Source organism: Chamaea fasciata, unplaced genomic scaffold (assembly GCF_029207755.1).
Source record: "Chamaea fasciata isolate MVZ Bird 193981 ecotype frontalis unplaced genomic scaffold, bChaFas1.0.hap1 SCAF_19, whole genome shotgun sequence".
In the NCBI taxonomy this organism is placed as follows: domain Eukaryota; kingdom Metazoa; phylum Chordata; class Aves; order Passeriformes; family Sylviidae; genus Chamaea; species Chamaea fasciata.
The window spans coordinates 7,250,746-7,273,027 of NW_027094104.1; the positions used below are offsets into that span (position 1 = coordinate 7,250,746).

Here is a 22,282-nt window from a genome sequence, read left to right on the forward strand (position 1 = left end):
AATGGTTTTTACATTCATCTCCCCATGCTGGCATCTTGTCAAAGGGTTTTTATTGGGAAACCACAGTTGGAACCAGGGACTCTGGTGGGGAGAAACGCTGTGTTTTTCCTACTTGAGGCTCAGTGCCTCCTGTGAGACTTCCCACAGCAACAGGAGATGGGTTTGAGGTGAAACATGAACTTTTGGTGCGTTTCCCCATCAGATCTGTCCGTGCCTTCCCTGGCAGCCAGTCCAGCCACGTTGGCAGAGGTGTGAGGCTGTGGTGCAGAGTGATTTTGTGTTTTCCAGCTCCACTGGATCGCTCCACGCACCAGGCAGTCAACGGCACCAGCCACAGCTGAAGCCTGAGCCAGGAGAAATAGTGACACCACTGAAGGGACAATCCTCCTGCCCCAGTGGGCAGGACACAGCCACTTCCAGACATTCTGGCTGGCTCCACAAGGCAGGGCACAGCTGAGAGCTGAGCCTGTCAGTGATGCTGGAAAAATGTACCGAAGAATTCATTGAATTGATAAGATTTTAAGAATTTATGAGAATTTAATAATTATTTATACCATAATTTTTTATGAATGAATTATTTAAGAATGCATTTTCCTTTGGGGAAATGTTTTTTTTTATAGAAAGGGCAAAATGCAGTGAGGAAGAGAGGGGTGGGGGGGAAAACGTGATAGAAGGTGATGTGAGCTGCATGGCTGGGTCAAAGGACAGGTGGTCCAGGTGCTGCGCTCCTTTCCAGAAGCCCAAACAGAGAAGATATCCAAGCCCAGAACTAATATTAATTAGCCAACAAATAATTTATTTTTTTTTTAAACTTAAACCTAGCCTGTTAGCCTGTTTTACCCGTATCATTTATCGGTGCGCGATCTTCCTGCCCTTTATTCCAATGCGTGATTTGTTTCACCCTCCCTTCTCCCCACGCCGGCTGCGGAGGCGCCGTGCGGGAGCGGCGGGTGTGAAGCGGCGGCAGCTCAGCACGGCGGGTCGGGGTCAGAGCCCGGGGCAAAAGCCCGTACACAGCCCGGTCGCTCCGCAGGGCCCGGCCCTGGGTGTTCCGCCCCCTGCCGTCCCCCTCCGGTCCCTCCCCGGTCCCTCCCCGGTGCTCGGTCCCTCCCCGGTCCCTCCCCGGTGCTCGATCCCTCCCCGGTGCTCGATCCCTCCCCGGTGCTCGGTCCCTCCCCGGTGCTCGGTCCCTCCCCGGTGCTCGATCCCTCCCCGGTCCCTCCCCGGTGCTCGATCCCTCCCCGGTGCTCGGTCCCTTCCCGGTGCTCGGTCCCCGCCGCTCGCAGTCCTCCGAGCCGCCAGGGGGCGCATTGGCGGCGCCCGCCGCTCCTGGCGGCGCTCGTGCCCGGCGGCGGAAGGACGCTGGTCCGGCACGTGCCCATGGAGCCCGGCGGGTCCCGCCGCCTCAGGTGGGGCGGGTGGGGGGAAGGCACCGGGGGAACCCGCGGTGAGGGGGCCGAGGAGGTGCCGTGGGGAACCGGCGCCACCCGCGCTACGGGAGGCCGCGGGAGCACCGGGGGAGCCTGCGCTATGGGGGACCTGGGAGGCACCGGCGGGAACCACCGATAAAGGGGGCCGGGCGATCCGCGGTACGGGGCGTGGGGAAAGCACCGCAGGAACCCGCGGCACGGCGATCCGGAGGGGTGCTCAAGTACAGGGGGATCGGGGGGGCACCGGGGGACCCACGGTACGGGGAGGCCGAGGGGGCGCTGCGATCCGGGGTGCCGGGGCTGTCGGCCGCTCTCCCGTCCCTCACCGCCCCGCTGTCGCCCCGCAGCCCGGCGGAGCAGCCCGAGGGTCGCCAGGCCCCGCGGGGCTCCCGCGGGCAGAAGGATTTCCTCCCCGACGGCTCGGCCCGGCAGGCCGAGAGGCTGCGGCGCTGCTGCGAGGAGCAGTGGCGGCTGCTGTCCGAGGAACGCCCGGAGCGGCCGTAAGTCCATCCCTGGGAGCGGCGCTGGGAATGGCTTTCCCCGTGGAAGGGGTGATGCCGGCGGGCAGAGCACGGCTCGGGGGTTACCGGTGGGGTCGAGCTGTTGGTAGCAGGAGGTGTTGGTCAGCACAGTAGGCCCCTCGCAGTTCACCTGCACTCAATGCAGCAGCAGCAGTGCGACACTGTTGGAGCACAGGGACCTGCTGGCACACCTGTGGCTTCAGAAAGTCCCTCGCAGGGCTCTTGGTTTTCACAGGTGGTTGTATAATCCTGTAGCCTTTGCAGGTAGCAGCCATTGCCTTGTTAGGTATGATCCAAGTTGCAGAGCGTCTTGTTGATGCTCCTGTATGGCCTCGTGCAGATCTGACCAGGTGTCAGTATCCCTGGTTTATCAGTTTTGGTGGTTTCAACACTTTAGCACTTTTCACTTGTGAGACATTCACACCCACTTCTCCACACACCCCTTCTCTGCTTGGCCTGCAGCTGTTAATTTTTCCCAATGAGTCCCCGTGGGTGGGGTACAGTGGTTTGAGGATGTCTTGGCAGCAGCTGAATAATTGTATGATACAGAATCGCGGAATGGTTTGGTTTGGAAGGGACTTGAAGATCACCCCATTGGACTCCCTGCCATAGGCAGGGACACCTTCCACTAGAGCAGGTTGCTCAGAGCCCCATCCAACCTGGCCTTGAACACAGGAATGTGGCTTCTCTGGGTAACCTGTGTTAGTTCCTCAATATCCACGTATCCTGGCTTAAGCCACGCACCTCCAGCAAGCGGGTGTAGCCTGTGGACGTGTTTCTGTGGTGCTGACTGAAGAAACTTTTAACTGGTTGATGATGATAAATTGATGCTGCTAGATCCAGGGGATGATGTCTTTCTAATGCTTTTTAAAAATGCCACCTGGAAATTTCCTGTCTGTTGACACCTTCCTGAGCTTATTGTGTTGCTACACCGGGAGCTGATTGTAGGCCACACTGGCAGTAACAGACTAATCCTTAACCTTCTCAGGGGCAATCTGGTGAAAGCTGAGTGGAAGCCAGAACAGGGCATCGTGGAGCTGAAGTCCCCTGCGGTGAGTGCCACAGAGTGTGCTCAGTACCATCATCTCCTGCTGCCTCACAGATTACTTAATTTGCACCTGGCAATGGGAGGGAGCCTGGCTGTCAGCAGGGAGCAGCCAGAGCCCATCAGGGATTTGTGCTCCTGTTCCAGGGGAAGTTCTGGCACACCATGGGGTTCTCAGAACGAGGCAAACAATGTCTGCTGCCCGAGGAAGCTCTGTACCTGCTGGAGTGTGTAAGTAGGATGAGGGTACTGGGTCCTCACTGACTGGAGGAGCTGTAGCACCAGATAAACATCTGGTTCTCAAGGAATTGTCTCTTTCAGCCTGTTACTGATGGACCTGTTTGTCACCAGGCTGTGGGTTCATGCTTTGTACTCTCACACAGCCTCTGTGTCACTGGCAGTGTGTTTGTTGGATCTGTGGCCCCTTCATTCAGCTTAAGCAGAGATCTTTGGGGTTGCTGCTTGGGATTTCTTTCCAGTATATATGGCAGAAAGACATTTAAATGTGGCAGACAGAGTAGTGAGACCATGTTGTGCTCAGTGCTTCTCTGTTTGCAGAAATGCTCCTTAGAGCTCAGCTGGATTTCTTATGCTGCAGAGAGGGGGTTTTTTTTTTGTCTCTCCATCAAAGCCTGTTATCAGTAGAATTGGTGCATTGATCTAAAGGGAACCTTTATCTCTTAACAAAACAAACAGATTGTGTGTGTCTGGTGCCATCCCTTAAATTCTGGCCGCAAAAGTGGGGCTTTTTTACCCCTGGCATTCTTGCAAATAGTTTGTAAACAGATTGATGGCAATAAAATGTCTTAGGACTGGTGTGAGCTTGGATAGATTTGTTCCTGTGACTCACACCAAGCTTCTGCCCTGCAGGGCTCTGTCCAGCTCTTTTACAGAGACGTGCCCCTGTCCATCCAGGAAGCCTATGAGACCCTGTTGTGCCAGGAGGCAATGAGCCTGTCACATTACCAGGTGTGTTGGGACCTCCAGCTGTTGCAGGAGGATGAAGGCAGAAAGCCCAGCCTCTGCCACAAGCTCTTCCACTGGCTGGAAGCAGGGTAGGATGATCTGGGAGGGAAGGGGAGGGAAATCATCCTCAGTTGTTCCCACTCACCTTCTTCCAGATATTCAGTTCCTGTTTCCCCACCTTTGCTTTGGGTCCTAACCCTGGTATTTTCTCCTCTGCGAGTGTCACACTGTGTTCACTCAGTCGTAGTGGAACTGAAGTAAATTGTTTGTGTTTAGGACTGTCATTTAAACTTGCTTTCCTTTGCTCTAAGGTGTTCAGCCACTTGAAGCAACTGGGTTATATTGTACTGAGATTCGACCCCAGGTAACCAACTTTTCCTTCCTGTGCTGCTTTCTCCTTTCTGAAGACCCTGAGACTCTCTGTACCCACTGCCTGGCCCCAGGGGATGGCAGAGAAGAGGACTTTGGCCCTACATTCCACCTCTTGGGAGGACAAAAGGCTAAAAGTGGCACTCTACCCTTCTTTGCTCCTTCCTCCCTAGGAGGTGATTTGGAACATGAAATGGGGCGTGAACTGAGGGCCATCTTGGTCCCACTTGGGGGCATTTTCTGGGCCTTTGGTTGCTGTATCCTGGGGGCTGAGCAGAAGGTAGTTCCACTACCTCACCCTGCTCTCAGCCTCTGTGTTGGCCTCTCTTTCCAGCGCTGTCCCGTCTCCCTACGAGAGGCAGCTGAACTTGGAAAGTCACTGCAAGAGCTCTGGGAAACACCATCGCAAGAGGAGGAGGAGTTCCAGCCCCCGGTAAGGCTGTGGCCCAAAGCCTTCTCCCATCCCATTCAGGCCACGCTGGCTCAGGAACAGCTGCTTTGCTGCAGTGTCTCCAGGCCCTCCTGCTGAGGGTGACCTTGGCACCGTTACTCTTGGCCATCCCCAAGCAGTGCAGCACTTTGCAGTGTTCCCTTTTGTCACATGTGTGCTTCATGCCAGGGCTGAGAGGGGCAAATTGACCCCAAGTCCCCCAGCTGTGGTGCTGAGATGCTTCAAGAGAAGGGTAGAGAGGTCAGTGCAAAAGGAACACGTGTCAGGTGCCTCCTCCTACTTTTTCAGCAGGAGCACAGCTACCACAGTGCACATCTTGCACTTATCCACCTCCTCAGTCCAACTTACCTGCCAAGACTCAGCAGCAGAGAGCAGAGTTGCATCCTGGGGCTTGCATGTGTCCAAAACATCACCACAAACTGACAATGAGTAATTTTGCTCATAATTCTGGCAGTTCCCAGGAGGTGGCGTCAGCCTTTCAGAAACGGGGAGGATGAGGCTGGAGAGTCTCTTGACAGTAAATCAGTTCCTGAGGAGTTGTGGAATTGTAGGAACTGGGAGATTGAACTGCTGATCCAAGAACTACCCCATCTTCTCTGGATTCAGGGTCTGAATCTCACTCCAGTAAGAGGGGTTGGCAGGCAGGTTTCTGCCTGGCCTGTGCTGCTTTGGCTGAAGTCCCATCATGTTTGCATGGAGGTCTTTGGGTCAATGTCTGAGGTGTGGACCTGGCATGGCAGGTTGGGAATATTGTCTATACAAATCAAGGCTGGGATTCTCTTGGACATTGAAGTCAAACCTTGTGCAGGACTTCTCAGAAGTCTATTCTGCCTTTGGCATTCACTGTTTAGTTTTGACCTGCTTTTTTCTTTTCTCATTTGTCTCACCAACAAGGAGGTTGTTGTCAAGGGTTTGCAGACCTGTCTGGGGGTTCCTCCCATCTTTGCTGTCCTTTCTTCAGGCTTGGCAGACTGCATTCTTCCTGTTAGCAGGGGGCAGGCAGGATTTAAAGCAGAGAAAGTTCTACCACATGCTCTCCCTGAATTTTTTACTGTTCCTTTGTCTTTAGGTTGCATGAGAAGAAACATAAAGTATATGAGGACCTTCCAGAAGCTGAAGGGACCTCCAGCAAAGATGGAGGTGACTATGGAGACTCCATTCCCTTGGATGAAAAGCCCTTGTCAGTGCAGCCAAAGGAATCAGATGCTGGCAGTGCAGCGGGGGAGTCAATGCCAGTTCCTCTTGATACAGGACAAAAGGACTCTCTGAGTTTCTCCAGCAGGCAGGCTGGAGACCACAGGGAGAGCAGCACTGGCACCCATGCACCCCGCTGGGATTTTACCACCATTGCCTTTCCCAACTTGGCCTCAGATGAGCCATGCACACATCTGCCCTCCCCTGACAGCAGACTCCTGCCAGAGCACGTGCCAGGCAGGGAGGTGGATGCAGCTTCCTGGTGCACACGGATCAACCAGAAGCAGGAGAAGCTGTCGCGGAAGGAGAGGAGGCAGCGGGAGAGGGAGAGCAGGTACAAGAGCAGTGTCAATGCCGACCAGGAGGTGAGGCGCTGCTCCAACTGGCAGGAGTACAAAGCCCTCTTGGAGCAGAGGAGGCAGCAGAGGGTTTGGAATCGACCATCACACCTCTGGGACCAAGCTGTCACACCGCTGCTGCGGCCAGAAGAGGTGACCTCCCCAGGTAGTGGCTCTGGGAACTTGACAGGGAGCGTTTTCTCTCCCTCAGCTCTGAGAAAGAGTGCCTGGTATGCAGCAGCAAAAGGGATGACATAGAGAAGCTGAACATCAGTTTTGGGGACAGTACTTTGAGCAGGAGAATCTTTCTATAGCCCACTCAAGTGCCAGGATAAACAGAGCCTTGGGAGGGCTTCTAATCTGTTCCCCATGTCCTGCTGTATTGCAGTCCCTCCTGCTGGGCTGTTAGGCATGTGCAGTCAGGGCCAGCAAGATGCAAAGCAACTGCAGAGTGTCTGGGCTGTGCGCTGGGAGGAGATGAGGAAGTTGAGGTCTTTGAAGTAGCCAGTGGTGACTGTGGAGCTGCCAGCCATTGTCAGAGAAGGAAGGCTCATGGGTGGTGTGGAGTGCTTGGAGTGCCCTGGGAGGGAAATTGCTGGTCTGATCCTTTCCCGTTCTTTCTCCCTCCAGCTGCGCTCCTCCAGCAGATCAGTGTGCTGCAGCCCTCCCACATCCTGGATGGAGCTTCCCGGTTAGTATCCAGCCAGTCGGCTTGGAGCTCTTGGGGAGTGGGGAGTGTCTTGTGACTGTCCCTGCTTGTGAGGTCTGTGAGGTGCTCCCTCCAGCAGTTTGGGAGCTGCCTCGCATCCAGGGTGCCAAGAGAATCCAGTGCTCTGCTCCATGACCCTCTTGCATCTCTAGTGAGGGGGTGACATTTCCATGAAGTACCAGGTCCTGCAGCAACAGAGCCAGGGCTTTCCAGGCCAATTAAAACAGCAGGGTTCCTCTCTTATCCTGCCTTTTCCTCTCTGCACCCCAGCAAGGTATCTCCTCCAGAGGTTCGATTTGGTTTTACCTGTGCCTCATCCCTGGAATGTGCTGCCATCTCTGCTTCAGTGGTTACAAAACCTTGGCTTTGGGTCTTCAGGTTCTGCTCCTGCCTCAGAGTGTGTGGTGCTTGTGTGTAGTCCCTGCAGTACTTTGCTCCTTTGTTAGTGCTGCTTCTTGTGAGGGTGTGGGGAAGGTGTGAGCAAGAATCTTGATGTGGTCTGACTACAGGGAAGCTCTGGAAAGTAATTAAAACAGTTGAGGAGTCAAATCTTTCAAGGGACCCAAACTAGTCAAAACTAGACCAAACTAAAGGGAGTTTTTGCTCCCTCTTTTCTCTGCTGTACCTGTACCCTGCAGTGTTTCAATCCCATACCTGTGTGGGTGTGTTCCCCTGCAGGCTGCAGGAGGACCCAGAGGCCATGAAGATAGACTTCAACGTGTATCAAGCAGATGCTGTGTCCAAGTTTAAGAAGACAAACCCTGGGAAGCCCCATGTCAGGATGTGTGTTCGGAGGTACCCCTGAGTCTTCGTGCTGTTTCTGAAACTTTGCAATTGTTGTTGTGGAAACGAAGTCCAGATCTAATGATCTGTAAATGACCCAGCATCTTGTGAGCTTTACAGATCATCAGAGTGTCTCCCTTGAGGGTGGTCCTGCCCCGGATTTTTTTTTTTCTTTCAGTTCCTCCTCCTTTGTTGGAGGCTGTGGCTGACAGTTCCTCCCTTCCCCCTGCCCCTGCACTCAACCCACGCTATTTGGTCATCTGGTTGCTGCTCATTGAATTACTGAATTACTGGGAGTCAGGAGAAAGAAGCTACAGCTTTTATGCAATGCTTGTGAAATTCAGGTAGAACCCAGTGCTGCAGGAGCTGAATCTTCAGTGCAGATCACTGTGGATTTCTGCAGAGATGAACTCTCCCCAGAGTTGCTACAGGCTCTGAGCCATGGGTTCAGTATTTTGATCTTTGTTAAGTGTGATGTTAAGATCACTGAGAACAGAGGGTAGGTGTCCCCTTTCTTGCTGGATCCAGAACCTGATACTTAAACTCCATAGCTAGGTACAAAGTTCAGTTTCTGCCTTTTCTCATTTTGCTTTACTAAAACTGTCCCTCTGCTCTCTGCAGCTGTAGTAGACAGAGCAAGGAAGGTGGTAATGCAGTTTTACCAAGGTATGTCATGAGCCAGCAGGATGATCTTTGTTGCATAATTATTTTCATTGATGAGCAAACAGACTCTGCAGAATTAAAAGGAGGGAAAAGCAGGTCAGATGTTGATCCCAGTAACCTTAAGATCTTCCCAGCGCAAAGGTATTAAGATTGCAGTGGATTGGCCATTTGCCAATGTCCCTGTGAGCCACATCTAATGGGCACAGTGTGGAGCAGTGTGCAGTTATCCTTGTTCTTGGCAAAAGATTCAGCAGCTCCCAGTTCCCGGCATGCTGGGTACTCACTCTCAGGGCTGGCAGCCTCCTGCTTGGACTGAAGTGGGTGGGGAGGATCACTACCAGCTCCTCAGGCCAAAGGGAGCTGTTGTGATGGCTGGCCAGGACAGTTTTGCCTCTGTGTTCCTCTTGCTTGGAGAACAAACAGGATGTTTTTTTCTCTCTGTAGCTTTGATGAGCAGATTCCATCCCTGCGGGCTTTGAAGCAGGTGACGTATCTGAGTGGGGACGTCCCGCTGGTGTTTGCTCTGGTGGATCATGGAGAAATCACCTTCTATTCACTGAAGGAGTTCAAGCTGCCCATTGATGTTAATCAGTGAAGTTGCTGTCGCTTGCAGAAATGGGATGGGATAAAGGGAAGAGCTTTACTCAGGAGTTGTTTTCCTGATTAATGAAATACTACAGAAAACAGCCCGCAATAACTGGAACCTTGGCAAGTTGGCCACTTTATTGGCTGTTACAGGCTTCACCCACCCAGATGGCTCAGGCATAATGTGTAATTTACAGCACACAAGTGTGCTTGGCTTAGTTGAGCATTTCTGGGCTGGAGTACACACTGCTTGTTCTTGAAGCCACTGGCTTTCCAGCTTTTTCACCTCACGGACCACCAGCCTGCCTTTCCTGAGTAATCTTTTGCTGACTGTGGACCATTAGAATCACTTTGCTGGTGATTCTTTTGACACCTGTAAAGAACCACTGTGCTGCACCAATGGAATGGTTGGAGTGTCACTGAGGTCAGTCAGGGACAGAATAAGCTGATCAGTGCTGGTGTCCTGAGCCTCTGTCATTCAGCTGTGCCAACAACCATCAGATCAGATTCTGGTCTGAAAAAGGCACAGCCATAAACTCAGTCACCTGGAGGAAAGTTTCCAGACACTCGAGAGCAGGAAACTGTGCCTTGAACACAATTTCATCAGCCAGAGGTCACAGAAAGCCCCAGAGCATTGCAGATGGCAGCTTGACCTCCTGCAGCAGCTGTGCTGAGACGCATTTTGGCCACACACTGTTAAGCCATACTAAAATTTGACCACCACTATCAGCACACTGTATCTGACAGTTTCACCAGGGCTGAACTGCAGCCCCTCTCTTTCAGCCCAACATCCTCTTCTGGCTGTGGATCCCTGTTATTTTTCTTGCACGTGGGAGGTCCCTGAGTAAAGAAAAAAGCTACAAATTCCTCATGAGCCTTCCAATCTGCTCTCCACCAGGATATCTAGGTACCAAATTTGCTTTAGCCTCTATGCCAAAAGTGCCAGGTGCCAGGAGGTCTGCTCAGTGGGTGGAAGTGAGCTAAGCATGGCTGTGTTTGATATCAAAGTTTTCAGAACTGTAATAGCAACTGGTTTAGATGTGTTTTATTTGGTTTTTTTTTTTATTCCTTTTGGAGATGTGGAGAAGGCTAAGCAATAAAAAAAATCTTTTTCCAACTATGCAAGTTCCTTGGTGTGGTTCTTAATTCCCCTAGAAATGCAAAGTTTTGCACAGGGAGACTGTGGAGGTTACTGGGACCCGAGCAGCAGCAGCTGGTGAATGCCTGCTCAAGGTCATCCAGCCCTGTGGCTGTGTCACCCTGGTAACCCTGCACCTACGCCGTCTGCGCTTGGCTGCAGCCGCTGCCCCGTTCCCGGGGAGGGCAGCGTGACTCAGAGCCTGGAGCTGTCCCCGCATCCGCGTGCAGTTCCTGTCGGCACACGACACCTCTTCCTCGTTCATTCTCCTCCTCTGCGTGGTCAAAGGTATCGTAGCCCAGGGTGCCGGGGCTCTGCCGCCAGCGCCTGCTCCCGTTTCACACACACGCCCCGGTTATCAGATGCTGGGAGTCGGCAGGGCTCTCCTGAGGTGAGGGTCTGACGGCTCCTCCCACGCTCCCTCCCCTTCCTCTTCCTCCTTCCAGCAGTGCTTTGGCTCGCATAGTTCTCCTTAAAGCCGGGGTTGGCAGCCCCAGCTGCCCTCAGCATTCTCCCAGACTGTTTTACAGATTAAAGGCGGTGGGAAGGGAGTTTCTAAGAACAGGCGCAGCCAGGAGAGCTCCAGCCTGACCCACAGGGCTCATGTTTGTCCTGGAATTAGGTCAAACTCACTCCCGTTGATTTCAATCAGTCTCATCTCCTTATGCCAAGGTGGAATTGTATCGATGAACTCTACGAGAGCCACCCAGTGAGTTTCGCTGGGGCAGAGACTCCCTGATTCAGCACAAGACAATTACAATTTAATAACCACTGCAGGGAGGATTGAGAAACTGGCTGCCTTGCTCAGCACCATAACATCTGATGGTGCCTTTACCCACCCCAGAAGAGGAGCATGATCCAGACTGATACCTCTGCTCCATTTTGGCCTGTGATGCAGATCGGCTGAGCGTTGCAAGAAGATGAGAGAACTGAATATTTGAAAACCATCACTTTTGGAAACGCGGGAGAAATACTGTTACTGGACTCTTGTCAGAGGTAATTTCAAGTTTTTGCATGGATGTAGAGTGCGCAGACCCTCCCCTGCCATTGCCCTCTACATACATACAGCTTCCTTGTCCATCTGCTGTTTCCTGCAGCAGGACACGGGCTGGCTGTTGCCGGGCTGTGCAGCGAGACCTGTGTGTGTCTCTCGAGCGCAGGCTTCGACTTTCTGTAAAGTCTGTCTATTTTCTCAGGCAAGGCTGTGAAAGTTGGGAGTTCCCTTGCGGGGCTGGAGCCGGGAGAAGGGCCCTGGAGCCCGGCCCCGGAGGCGGTTTGCCGCCCACCTTTCCCCGCTGCCTTTCCCGGCCTTCTCCCGGCCTTTTCCCGGGCCGCCTCTCCCGGTGCCGGGTGCCCGCGCTCCCCGAGCCGCGCGGTGCCGCTCCCTGATTGGCTACAGCGAGCGCGCTGCTGAATTATTCATGAGCGCGCTGGCTGAAAAAGAGGCGGAGCCGCGGCTCGGCCTTATTTGCATGCCACGCTCCGCCCACCCTCGCTGTTTGCATAGCGAAGCCCTGCCCCCGGGCGGTCCCGCCCCAGGCCCCGCCCCGCCGCGCCCCGCCCGGAGGTGCCCGCGGAGCGAGGCCGCCGCCGCCGTGCAGCTGAGGGGGAGCGGGCGCGGAGCGGAGCGCGGCCGGGGCGGCCCGGCCCCAGCCCCCGCAGGTGAGCGCCGCTTGCTGGGGCCTCGCGGGGAGGCGGGAGGGGCTCCCGGGAGGGGTCCCGGCGGAGGGTCCGGCCGGCGCGGCGGCGGCAGAGCTCTCCGGGGCGGCCCCCGCCGTGCCCGCCCCGTGCTGGGCTGCGCGGCGGGGCCGGCAGGTGCTCGCCGGTGCCGCCGCCTCCGAGGGGCTTCACTTTGCCGGTGCCCGGGCCCTCCGCGCTGCCCGGGCCGCCCGTGTCGGGGCTGCCCACACCTGAAGCCCCGGCGCACCCGGGGAGTGTGGCAGTGTCTCCCCGTGGAACTCGCAGCCGCGGCGCTGAGGGGCTGTTTTGGGGTTTTGTTTGCTGTTGTGTCCCTTCCCCCGGGCTCGCTGCGGTGTGTCTGTCCCGGCCGGAGCGCGCAGCCCCCGCGATTCCGCGCGGCATCTCCGCATCCCGGGATTCCCCGGGGGAGGTGGCGGCAGTGGCCGCTCCGGGACTTCCTGCCGGGGCCGCTCCCGGTGCCCGGAGCCTCCGCGGGAGCCGCTCCCGCCCCGTCCTGCGGTGGGAGATGGCCCTGCCCGCAGCCCGGCCCCGCACGTCTCCAGTGCTCCCGCTGGCTCCAAGCAGCGGCTCTTGGAGAAGGCAGGAACAAGAACTGCAGCGACTCTTACTCCCTCGGGATATCCTGTTAGCATTTTCTCTCTCTCTCTCTCTCTCTCTCTTTTTTTTTTTTCTTCCCTGTGCCCGTATTAAATGCATCTTGTCGCTATTGGTGGTTTTTCTTTCCCCTTCCCAAAGTTGGGAGAACTTGCTGGATGAAGAAGCACGTTACTTCCAGCAGGCAGCAAACAGGTGTAATAAAATGGTGAAACAAGTTGTTCAGCCTTTGTCTCGGGCTGCCCTTCATTGTGCCATGGCTGTTGCTGGTATCTGCCCTCCTGATGGGAGGCTTAACCTTGGCGCTGGAGAAAGCTTTGCGTGTTTGTGTTTAGTGTTGATGGTGTAGAGCAGTTGAATCAGACTCCCAGGTCTGTGTTTCTGCAGCCTATGGCACAAAGCCTTGTGCTGCTGTGGGGATAGTGGCAGGACACGGGGACAGCTCCACTGGGATGGTAGAAGTAAAAGTTGTCCATTGTCATGTCTTACTTGATGGGGAATGCTGCTCTTTGTAGTTATATGAGAGCACTTCAGTCAACTGGAATATCTGGCTTTACCTAGTCCCAGCTGAAGCTGTGTGCCCAGAGCAGCTGCCTGGTGCTCTTAGCTTTGATTCGGGAAGCTGGTGCTTCTGGCAAGTGGATGCAAAGTGCTGGTACGTCCTAAGGTTCCTCCGTGCATCCTGGCACGTTCCTTGTAGGGACAGACTGGCCCATGGAGGAGGTGAGGATGATCTGTGCCGGTAGTGAGCAGTCCCTAATCCTGCTCAGTGCTGCTGGTAGCCTTTCAAGGGGCTCTATATAGTTCATGGTATTGGAAAGGGAGAAGGGTTCTCAAACATCTTCATAGGATGGTGCTGAGGAACGTCTTTTATTTGGTTTTGAGCAAATTGCATCTGCTGTAACAGCTGACCAAAGAAAAGTACTGGAGGAGTTAAACCAGTTGAGAGCCCTTTATCTTCCAGTGGCCTTCTGGTATGGTAATATAATTATTCCTGGGAATTGCTTATGGAAGAGGTGTGTCTTTTGTGACACAGAGGCTTGAGAAATGTCAAAGAGCAAGGGAGGTTTTAAACATATGTCTTGCAGTTAATACATGGCAATAAAAGTTTGTGATACTGCTAGTACCATCATCTTTCTTTTAAGTACCAAAGGAGGCACTGGTTTGGTTTCTGTGCAGAAATTGTATGGAGACTCCAGTTCTCATATAAAAGTTTCTCATAGCTGGGTCTCTTTGTGTTGCTTTATGAAGCAAATGCTTTTGTGGTTTGCTCCATCGACCCACTGTGTGTAAAGTGCTGCTCCAAAGTTACAAGCCACTTCTCTGATTGATTCACGCTTTTTAGCAAAGCCTACAAAGGGTTTTGCATCATGAGCAGTAATGTTGTTCAGTGGAAAGACTTTGTTCTGTAGCATTTTGAAACTTTGTGTTGTCATGCCGCCATGACAAGGAGAACACAATAGGAGTCATAATGACACACAAGGTTTGCACAATTCCCAAATTCATTGCAGGTGGGCGGTTCCTGGTAACCCTAAGCACAAGGCTTTTGGAAGTACATGAGCTTGCCTGAGTTGTGTGATTAGTTCTCCATTACTTTCAAAGAGTTCTTGGAGAATCGATGTCTGATATTTTATTTAATATAGTTTGTGTTTTGGGAAGGCAACCTGCACATAGTGTTGCCACAGTCTGTTCAGTTGTTCATTTCACTGTCTGTCTCTCCAGGTTCACTGAAGTAAATTCTTTTTAGACGACCTTTTGGTTTTCCTCTCTGACTACTGTATGCAAGGTGCAGCTGAACACTCTCCTGTTTATGAAACTGCAAGTCCTGGGGGGTAGCAGTGGCTCAGCAGTTGTGTAAGGGAGATCTCTGCATGGTCTCATTAAACTGAGATTAATGTTAGAGCATCTTCTTTATCCTGGAAAAATGAGGTGGTGTCTTACACTTCTCTCTGTGAACTGCAACTGCTTCTCCCCTTGCTTTAGCTGTTCTGCTTGGCTTGTGCTTTCTTCTTGAGTATCTGCCTTGACAGTGTATCACAGTCAAGCAGGGTAGCAGAGATGAGCAGTTAAAGAATAGCTCAGGCTCGTTTCATTGATTTCAAGCTAAAATTGTTCTTAAACTTGTCCTTTCACAGTGAGTCATGGCACCTGTAATCGATAAATGTGATAAATCTGGTATTTAAGGGATACTTTGCTCAGTTCTGTTGGTATGAGATCACTGGAGCTAAGAAAGAGCTTTTTGCTGTGCAGCTGACCCAGCCTCTGTTCTCTTGCTGCTGACTGTGTTGGTAACAGCAACAAGGTAAACTCCTGGGTGCAGGAGAGAACGTGGTTTCAGACAAGGCCATGGTAGTGACGGTTTGTTATAGCAGCACCAACTGCCTGGAGTTGGAACAAAGCTGCTTGATAAGGGCTCTTTTATTTTAGCAGGGTTGATAAAGTGTTATCAGTCGCGTAGGTAGAAGTTCTCCCTTTAAGGACCTGTAAGCAGGAAGGAGTGCTGAGGAAGGAATGAGAAGGAGACCTAAATCAAGGCAGGATTTCGGACTTCTTGAGATACTTGCAGGCATTTTGAAAAGAAAGCTCTTGGACTGTATCCCGTTGAGAACCTGTTCAAGTTGAGTAAAGGTTGCCAAGGAAGCACACAGATGGTACCTTGCAGCTCTGCTACGTGAGCAAAATAAACTCATTATGGGTATGTTTTTGTTGTGGGGTTCACTTGAGACTGCATCCACACTTAATACTGCCTACGTAGTAAAAACTTCTGACCTGGGCTTCCTCTTCTTGCAAGACTGGATTAACTTGTGTGATTGGGACTTACAACATTTTGGCTGGAAATTCCACTCTCATGGGAGGACATAAGGGAAAATTGCTACAAATTTCTGCACGGGGTAGTTCCCTGCCAGCCTATGCCAAGTTGATGGAGAAAACGATGGAGAGTGTCTCAGCAAGCTGTGCACGGGCACCAAGATACATTGCTGTGTGCAGAAGCAAGGAAGCCAAAGGAAAACGTGGAGTTCTGGATTAGCGACGGTCAGCAGTGAGGAACAATTAATGCTGCTCCTGGGAAGGAGCATTTGTCCTTCTATTGAACATGGGTTCACGTGCCACGTTTCACTGCATCTGAAATGAATGGAGCTGAGCAAGGAAGACGGGATGAAATCTGGTTGTGATGTTAAGCTGCTCCTTAGTCTCTGATTGGAAACAGGATCGTCTCGCCACTCGTGCTTTCATTGCCTTTCTGTATGAATAGTGAGGAGATTTTGTTTTGTGTCTCGATCTAATCCAGTGAGGTGACAAAGGGGACATTACTGGATGTAGCTGAGCATTCAGGTAAGGAAGCAGCAGGAGTTTGATGTTCAGGGCATTCTGAGCTCTGCTGTCAGGTGTCCATGTCCTGAGTACCGGCAGAACTTGGGTTGGCTCAGCCTTGGGCTATTGTTGCCTCTAAACAGCTGCCCTCAATGCATGTTAAAAGAAGAGGATGTTGCACATAGTTTCTGGTAAAAGACTTGTCTTTGAAAGCCTAAAGAATTGTTTCCCTGGAAAATAAGAACATTAGATACATGCAGACCTGGCATAGCTTCAGAGGCTACTGAAGAATTCCTCTCTGGCTACTGGTAGCCACAACTGTTACCAGATGGTTGTAAATGCTGACTGGCAGACAACTGCGGAGCACATGGGGCTGGAGTTTTATGTAAGACTCCAAAGGTGTGTGGGAGAGAAACTGGCCTGCTAAAATGTAAATGTGCATCTGGAAGATAAGATTGTACAGATTGTGGAATCTATTTCTAGAATTGGAAGAGATACTTGCTTATTGTACTGAAACCAAAATTCTTCTCTTTGATAAGAGCTTTGTAAACTTGTGATAATAACTCTGCTCGGACAACCTGTGCTGCAGTGGATGCTATTCCTTCTTTGCCTTTGTTCAAAGCTGCTTGTCCTCTCATCCTCTCCCATACTGTGACACTCAAAGGTTCTTTGGTCAGAAAGGAGCTCTGATATCAGTCTGAGAGGTGACTTTTGTAGCTTGCCTTCTCTGATCCTCTCAGCCCTTCAGGGTGATGGTTTTTCAAGTGAGTTACTGCTCAGTTCAGAACTACTACACTTCTTAGCCTGTTGAACAAGTTGTTGTGGGCTGGAGTGTGGATGTTGGAGCTCTTGCATAAGCAGGCTCAAACAGCACGCTTCAGGATGCCATTAATATTTCAGGATAAAACATTCTAGCAAGTTTTTAAATGTGATGTTGTGTCTCTCTCAAATCAGGCCCCCTCTTCTTTGCTCCTAACACTGAGTTTGTCTCTGCTGGCACAGCTGAGATCTTTTGTTCTGAAGTGGTGAGGGTAATTAGTAGAGTTTCTCTGTGGGTTTGCCTCGTTTAACAGGTCCAGGATATTGATTGACACTGGGAAAGGGTGCGTCTCCTTGGCACTTTCCTTTCCTTGTCTGGCTAAGGGCAAGTTGTGTGTTATACATGGGCGTGATACGCTCTCCTTTCATTGCACAGCAGCTTGTCGCTGCTCTGTAACTTTTGCTAACTTAAAGTGAACGTAGCTTTGTGAAAATATGTCCCTCTCTCAGGGATGTCTAATAAAAGAAGACTTACGATCTGACGCAATTTTTGAAATTTCAGTTGAGGTGCTAAATCATTGTAGAAGGATTTACTTTCCAAGTAAACAACACGTTTATTCTTCCTCTCTTCTCTGAGGTCCTCATATATTTGTTTCTGTGCACGTTCTTCACCCCCGCATGTGCACAAGCACAGACACTTGTAGCTGCCCTGCTCAGAGCCAGTTTTTCTGTGGTGATTGGTGCTGCCGGTGATTCTAGGCGACTGGGATGTCACATAGGTGACATATTTCAGTCACCTAGATCCTAGTAATTCTAGGGAATAAGTGACTCAGGTGAGTGATCCTCTGAACCAGGGCTGCAGTGCAAGCCTTTGGTGGGCTCAGAGCAGTGCTGCACAGGTGGCTGGAGATGTTGGAGTGTGAGCAGGAAAGGTAAAAGGGCAGTAGTGCAACAGAGAGGTACAAGTTCAAGATCAGGGAGTTCCTAAAGGGAGTTTTCAAAATATGCCTGTGGAGCATCCTGTTTATCACACCATTTCCTTCTTTTGGACCTTCACAGCTGGTGCAAGGCCTTGCTAGGAACTCTTTGAAAAACAACTCAAGCTCCTCAGGAGTGGCTGCTTTAGGTCATTATCCAAAGGCCATTGTAGCTGGCAGGAGCACAGAAGTGACCACCCTGTTTCCAGCTGTGCTATTCCCATCTGTGCAGGTGTGAAATCTCCTCCCCTCAGTCACTCACCTCCAGCCCCACTGTTTGAAGGGTTTAAGGCCCTCTGTTTGCTTGCAAGTTTCTTTGGTGCTCCTGGTCCCTCTCTTTCTCATGCAGCATCAGCCCCCTGCTCCCCACCTTGCTGTAGGTGTGTATGAACCTCCTCTGACCATGTATGATATCCATTCTGATCCTTCATTGCACTTCAGAAGTTCTGGCCCCCCCACTGCACATGTGTGCCATGTGCAGAGCAGCTGGCAAATTGCTCCCTGTCCGGCAAATTAAAATAAAATACTGGGCGAAGTGTCTGTCAACTGCAGCCTGTGAGAGATGGCCTGGGCGGGCAGGAGCGCTAACACCAGGGTAAGTTGTCAGGATGTGAATTCAAGCCTTTGCTCTTGAGTTGGCAGGGTTTTTTACTCGTACCTTGCAAAGGGGAGATGTGACAGCCTCCTGAGCTGTAGAGAGTAGGGAGCTGGAGCCTGGGATTCCCCGTGTGATTGCAGGCTTGCAAGTCAGGTCTGATCTGTCCTGCTTGGATCCTGTGGCTGTGAGAGACCAGGCACTTTGTGCTTCAGCTGCACAGTGAATTGCAGGTGCGAAATTCCCTTCCCCTGCCCCCACCTCGGGCAGGGAGTTCAGCTTGATATTTTACGAAAGCAAGTTAATAATTAATGCAGCTCCCCTGCAGGCAGCGCAGCGCCCTTTCTGCCGTGCTCATGGAGAGACCTGAAAATGGGATTCTTTCTCTCTTTGGCTCAATAGCTGGAGGTTACCTGGGGTGAAAACTGATGCTAGTCAATAATGCCCGAGCCTGGGAGTTGGCCTTTAAGTTGGGTTTGTCTGAATGTTTATGCAAATGTTGCAGTTTTGCCTTTTCTTTGGATAAGGTCAACTCAAGGGATGGCAAAATGGCTCAGTGCAAAACCCTTTTTAGAATCCTTTTGTTTTATCTGTACGAGTTTGCTTTATCAATGTGAAAATGGAATTGTGAAGTGCTGCACCAGAGAGCTGTGCTAGACTGGTATCAGGTTTTAGTCACTCGATAGTGATGTTGTCTCAGTCTGCTCTGGCTGATTTGTTACCTGCTAAACCAAAATAAATAACCTACTTCTGCCTGCTTTCTGCTCGGGCTGCTTTTGTTCATATAGGCTTCTCTTTTCTCTTTTGTTAGGATTTTTGTTGCCAAGATACTACAGCAAGGAAGATGAGAAGGTTTTTAAGACCCGGCCACGATCCAGTGCGAGAGAGGCTCAAACGTGACCTCTTCCAGTTTAACAAGGTACGGGGCTTTCCTCAGACCTCAAGGCAAATCTATCCTGAGCCACTGCATCCTGCCAAAGGAGGGATAAACTGCTTGAGTGTGGGTGGAAAAGTTAAATTTAGGAGAGATGCTGGTTTGTTCTCTTTTTCAGTTCTGTCCTTTTCTCCCCCGATGTGCCTGAGTAGTTTCCTTTAAGCTCCTGGGCATGTTCTCAATTCTGTCTCTCCTTTTTTAAGAGAAGGGATATAATTGTGATGCTGTTGAGTGGCACTTGCTGAAAGAAGGGATATTTTCTATCCTCTTGAGTGGTTCGTCACTTGTCCTGCTATGTCCTGGGACTGTTTCTGTTGTAGGTAGTCCTTGTCAGGAAAATAAACATTTTTCTAAAGATATACATAAGCCACAGCTTGTGATGCAGCTGAAGACGGAGTTCTTTGTCCCTGATTATACTTTGGATTTACAAGTGTACCCTTGCTTTTAAATGTGCATTTAAAAGGCTGTGATAGCTCCTAGGCAGCACAATGGCCATTAATAATGAGTTTACTATTATCTTAGTCTGAATCTGTTTCTAGGTTTTTTTCCTTCCCCGTGAAGAAGAAATGGCAATGGCTGTGCTATCTATCCAGCACTCTGGGCATTTTTCTTTTGAGCTCTGGCCAGGAGCATAGTGCTTTTATCTTTGAAAATGCCTAGTATTAAATCATGGCTAGGCTAATGGCTGCTTACTCTTTCTTTGGGGAGCAGAAATGTATTTGTAGGTTTTGTGTTTCCGAGGTTTAAATGGGATTTTGCTGAAAAGTGTAATGGATAAATGAAATCAGCCTAGGAAATAACCTTCTTGATTCATTAGAATTGTAGGGTAGATGGATACTTGAAGTGGAACTGTGGATATTTGAGATAAATGATTTCATGTAATTGGTACCAAGCAACACCAATTCCATGCATACCTCCCTGCCATTGGGGGAGACAAAGGAACTTGAGTGCTTCGGGTCTGTTTTCTGCCTGCTGCCACCAGGAAATCCTAGTGCAGATGCAGTAATAAAATCAGTGAATGCAGACCAGGTTTGGGTTGTTTGCATCTGGCTAAATGCAATGTCAGCTTCAAAAAAGATGTCCCAGGGATGGGTCAGAGTTGCTTATAAGCATTTAAAATTATATATACCTTGGAAAAACTTTGCTGTTTTAGGGATGGCTCTTTCTTGAAAATGCCTTTTGCTTACGAGAATGTTTGGCTAAGCTTTACCTGCCAGAGACACGCTAATTTGGATAATGCAAAACAGGGTTGAAAGAGCTAGCTTTTGCAACAGAGGAAAACTTCTTAATATATTAGAAGCTGGCATCGGGATTTGTGACTCCATTTGATGCAGTCCTGAAGGTAAATATGACATCTTGTTTCTAGGGAGACGACTACTTTGGACACTTCCTAATGGTTTACTATCATTAACAGCTTGGTAATTAAAGGCCTTGTAAAATGCATTTGCACCTTTAAGCCACAGTAACTTGTTCTTTTCTAATAAGAATCAGAAGGGAATGAACATTATACCGGAATCTTTTACACTCTACTTTTTTTCTTGCATAAAAGTGAGGGTTGTTTTTCTTTTTTTTCCAAGTCTTGTCTCTCCCATTCCAGTATTTCCAGAGATAATGGGTCATTTGAAAGCTTCTACCCTTTGATCCAATAAATATCTACTCACAGCTAGGTAGACTGAGAAAATCTGGGAAAGTCAGACCTTAATTCTGAGCTGTTGAAGGTTGTGGCTTCAAGGAGCCAAGAATCATAGTGCTTTGTGTGCCAAGGCTGTCCTGGTCTAATGTGCTATTAGAGCAAACACATTAGTGCTGGTAAGCAGGTTTTTAAACACTTGGTTTTTTGAGGTCTTTGAAAGACTTCTGGTTAAGAACCTGCTTGGGAAATATTTTGTGGGCCTGTCAAGTTGCTGATCAGAGAAATTGCACGGTGGATTTGCACCTCTTCAGTGTGTGATGCGGGTCATGACTAAAGGCAAGGTCTGTACCTTAAAGGTGCTGGGGATTCCTGCCCTCATTTTACACTGAAGTTGAATATAAATGCATGATGCCACACAGATTTAGTGTGGTGTGGAATGTATTTGACCATGCTGACCTAGAATGGACTTCAATTTAGAAAGTCTATTTAATTGGTGGTGGTGGATTTTTGTTTGCTTGTTTACTCTGTCAGGTATAAATAGGCTGTGATCTTCTTACTACTTCTCTCTTGCATTTCTGTTTTGCATAAGAGGTGGTTCAGATGGTTTTAAGTGACTGATTGATGACTGGACTAGAACTTCAAACTGTCTTCAAAGTTGTGTTTGTTTCAAAAAACACCTTCCTAAATTCTGCTAGTCACTTAGCTTTGCGTATCTGTTTCACTGTATGAGTAAGAACTTCCCATACTTGTGTGTACCTGTTGCAAGAATCTGTTTTTAGCTCAGTGGATAGAATGAAGGATAAGGTATGTGGACTTGGCAGTCTACTTCTTTGAGTTTATCCTGCTTTTGGAAGTAGTATTTGGATGCCTTTGGCTCAGTCCAAGCCCTGCAGAAGAAACATGTTCAGGCTGGCATTGTCAGACTAGATGATGGGTAACACACAGGTGAACCAGCCTGTCTTACAGCTGAATGTTACCCAACTGGGAGCATTGTGTTTAATTTATGGCTTCATGTTTTTTCCCCTTTTTTCAGCCTTCCTGCCCCTTTGTGGATGGATGTGATGGAGAGCTTACCTGAAATCTGAATTAGTGTCTGAGCAAAGTGGAGTTAGCACAACAGGCTTCATTGTTTCTTCAAAAGAAGTTTTCACAAAGGGACCGGGCTTGTGTTGCCTGTGGTTGGGTTTGTCTCTGCTCAGTCATAAAACAATCTGAGAAAAGAAGGAGAGACAAGTGAAAGGAGGAAGACAGAGCTGGATTTCATCGGCACAGCTTTAGTGTGGGCTGGGAACAACTGTTCAGTTTGGCCACATTTTTCCTGCAGTAAATATGACTGACACGAAGCATTTCTGTCAGTGCTGCTGACACCAGGCTTGCTTGAGTCTGACAAATCTGTGGAGAATGAAAAAAAGCTCCTACCTTTCCCCTTGGAAACAAAGGCCCTTTTGAGAAGGAGGGCACATTGTGGGCACTCCAGTTTCTTATTTCAGCTCTGCTGAAAGGCTCCATTGTAACCTCTGCTGCCTCCTGCCCCCCTCTCTCCCCCTTGCTGCGTTTACCTGCTGGGCAGGTGAAAGGATTGCCT

General features: G+C 50.4%; 2 protein-coding genes across 5 annotated transcripts in view; both read left to right on the plus strand.

Annotated features, from left to right (window-relative positions):
• Positions 1-1,334: 1,334 nt before the first annotated feature.
• TSEN54 (tRNA splicing endonuclease subunit 54) lies at positions 1,335-10,168 on the plus strand. 2 transcript variants are annotated; one of them, XM_066200654.1, is made up of 12 exons: positions 1,335-1,409; positions 1,778-1,930; positions 2,940-3,003; positions 3,144-3,227; positions 3,867-3,965; positions 4,274-4,326; positions 4,666-4,764; positions 5,852-6,480; positions 6,945-7,005; positions 7,702-7,818; positions 8,428-8,472; positions 8,914-10,168. In XM_066200654.1, the coding sequence occupies exons 1-12, from the start codon at positions 1,381-1,383 to the stop codon at positions 9,062-9,064; spliced, it is 1,584 nt and encodes a 527-aa protein (XP_066056751.1). In that variant the 5' UTR covers positions 1,335-1,380; the 3' UTR covers positions 9,065-10,168. The 2 variants fall into 2 exon arrangements, with proteins under 2 accessions (XP_066056751.1, XP_066056753.1); XM_066200656.1 differs by lacking the exon at positions 8,428-8,472.
• A 1,586-nt stretch (positions 10,169-11,754) lies between these two features.
• The window catches only part of LLGL2 (LLGL scribble cell polarity complex component 2), a 32,985-nt gene continuing 22,457 nt past the window's right edge, over positions 11,755-22,282 (plus strand). For 2 of the 3 annotated variants that reach the window (XM_066200452.1, XM_066200453.1), the window contains exons 1-2: positions 11,755-11,854; positions 18,942-19,049. In XM_066200452.1, the coding sequence (XP_066056549.1) occupies positions 18,975-19,049 (75 nt within the window). In that variant the 5' untranslated portion in view covers positions 11,755-11,854; positions 18,942-18,974. The remainder of the gene's footprint in view (positions 11,855-18,941; positions 19,050-22,282) is intronic. The other variant, XM_066200454.1, reaches the window with a different exon arrangement.

What these genes read in the sequence shown, in the direction of transcription:
- TSEN54 (XM_066200654.1), top strand. Translation starts at nt 1,381, where the DNA reads ATGGAGCCCGGCGGGTCCCGCCGCCTCAG. An exon ending in GTACTGAGATTCGACCCCAG is followed by an intron (nt 4,327 to 4,665) that starts GTAACCAACTTT and finishes CTCTCTTTCCAG; the next exon opens with CGCTGTCCCGTCTCCCTACG. An exon ending in ATCCTGGATGGAGCTTCCCG is followed by an intron (nt 7,006 to 7,701) that starts GTTAGTATCCAG and finishes GTTCCCCTGCAG; the next exon opens with GCTGCAGGAGGACCCAGAGG.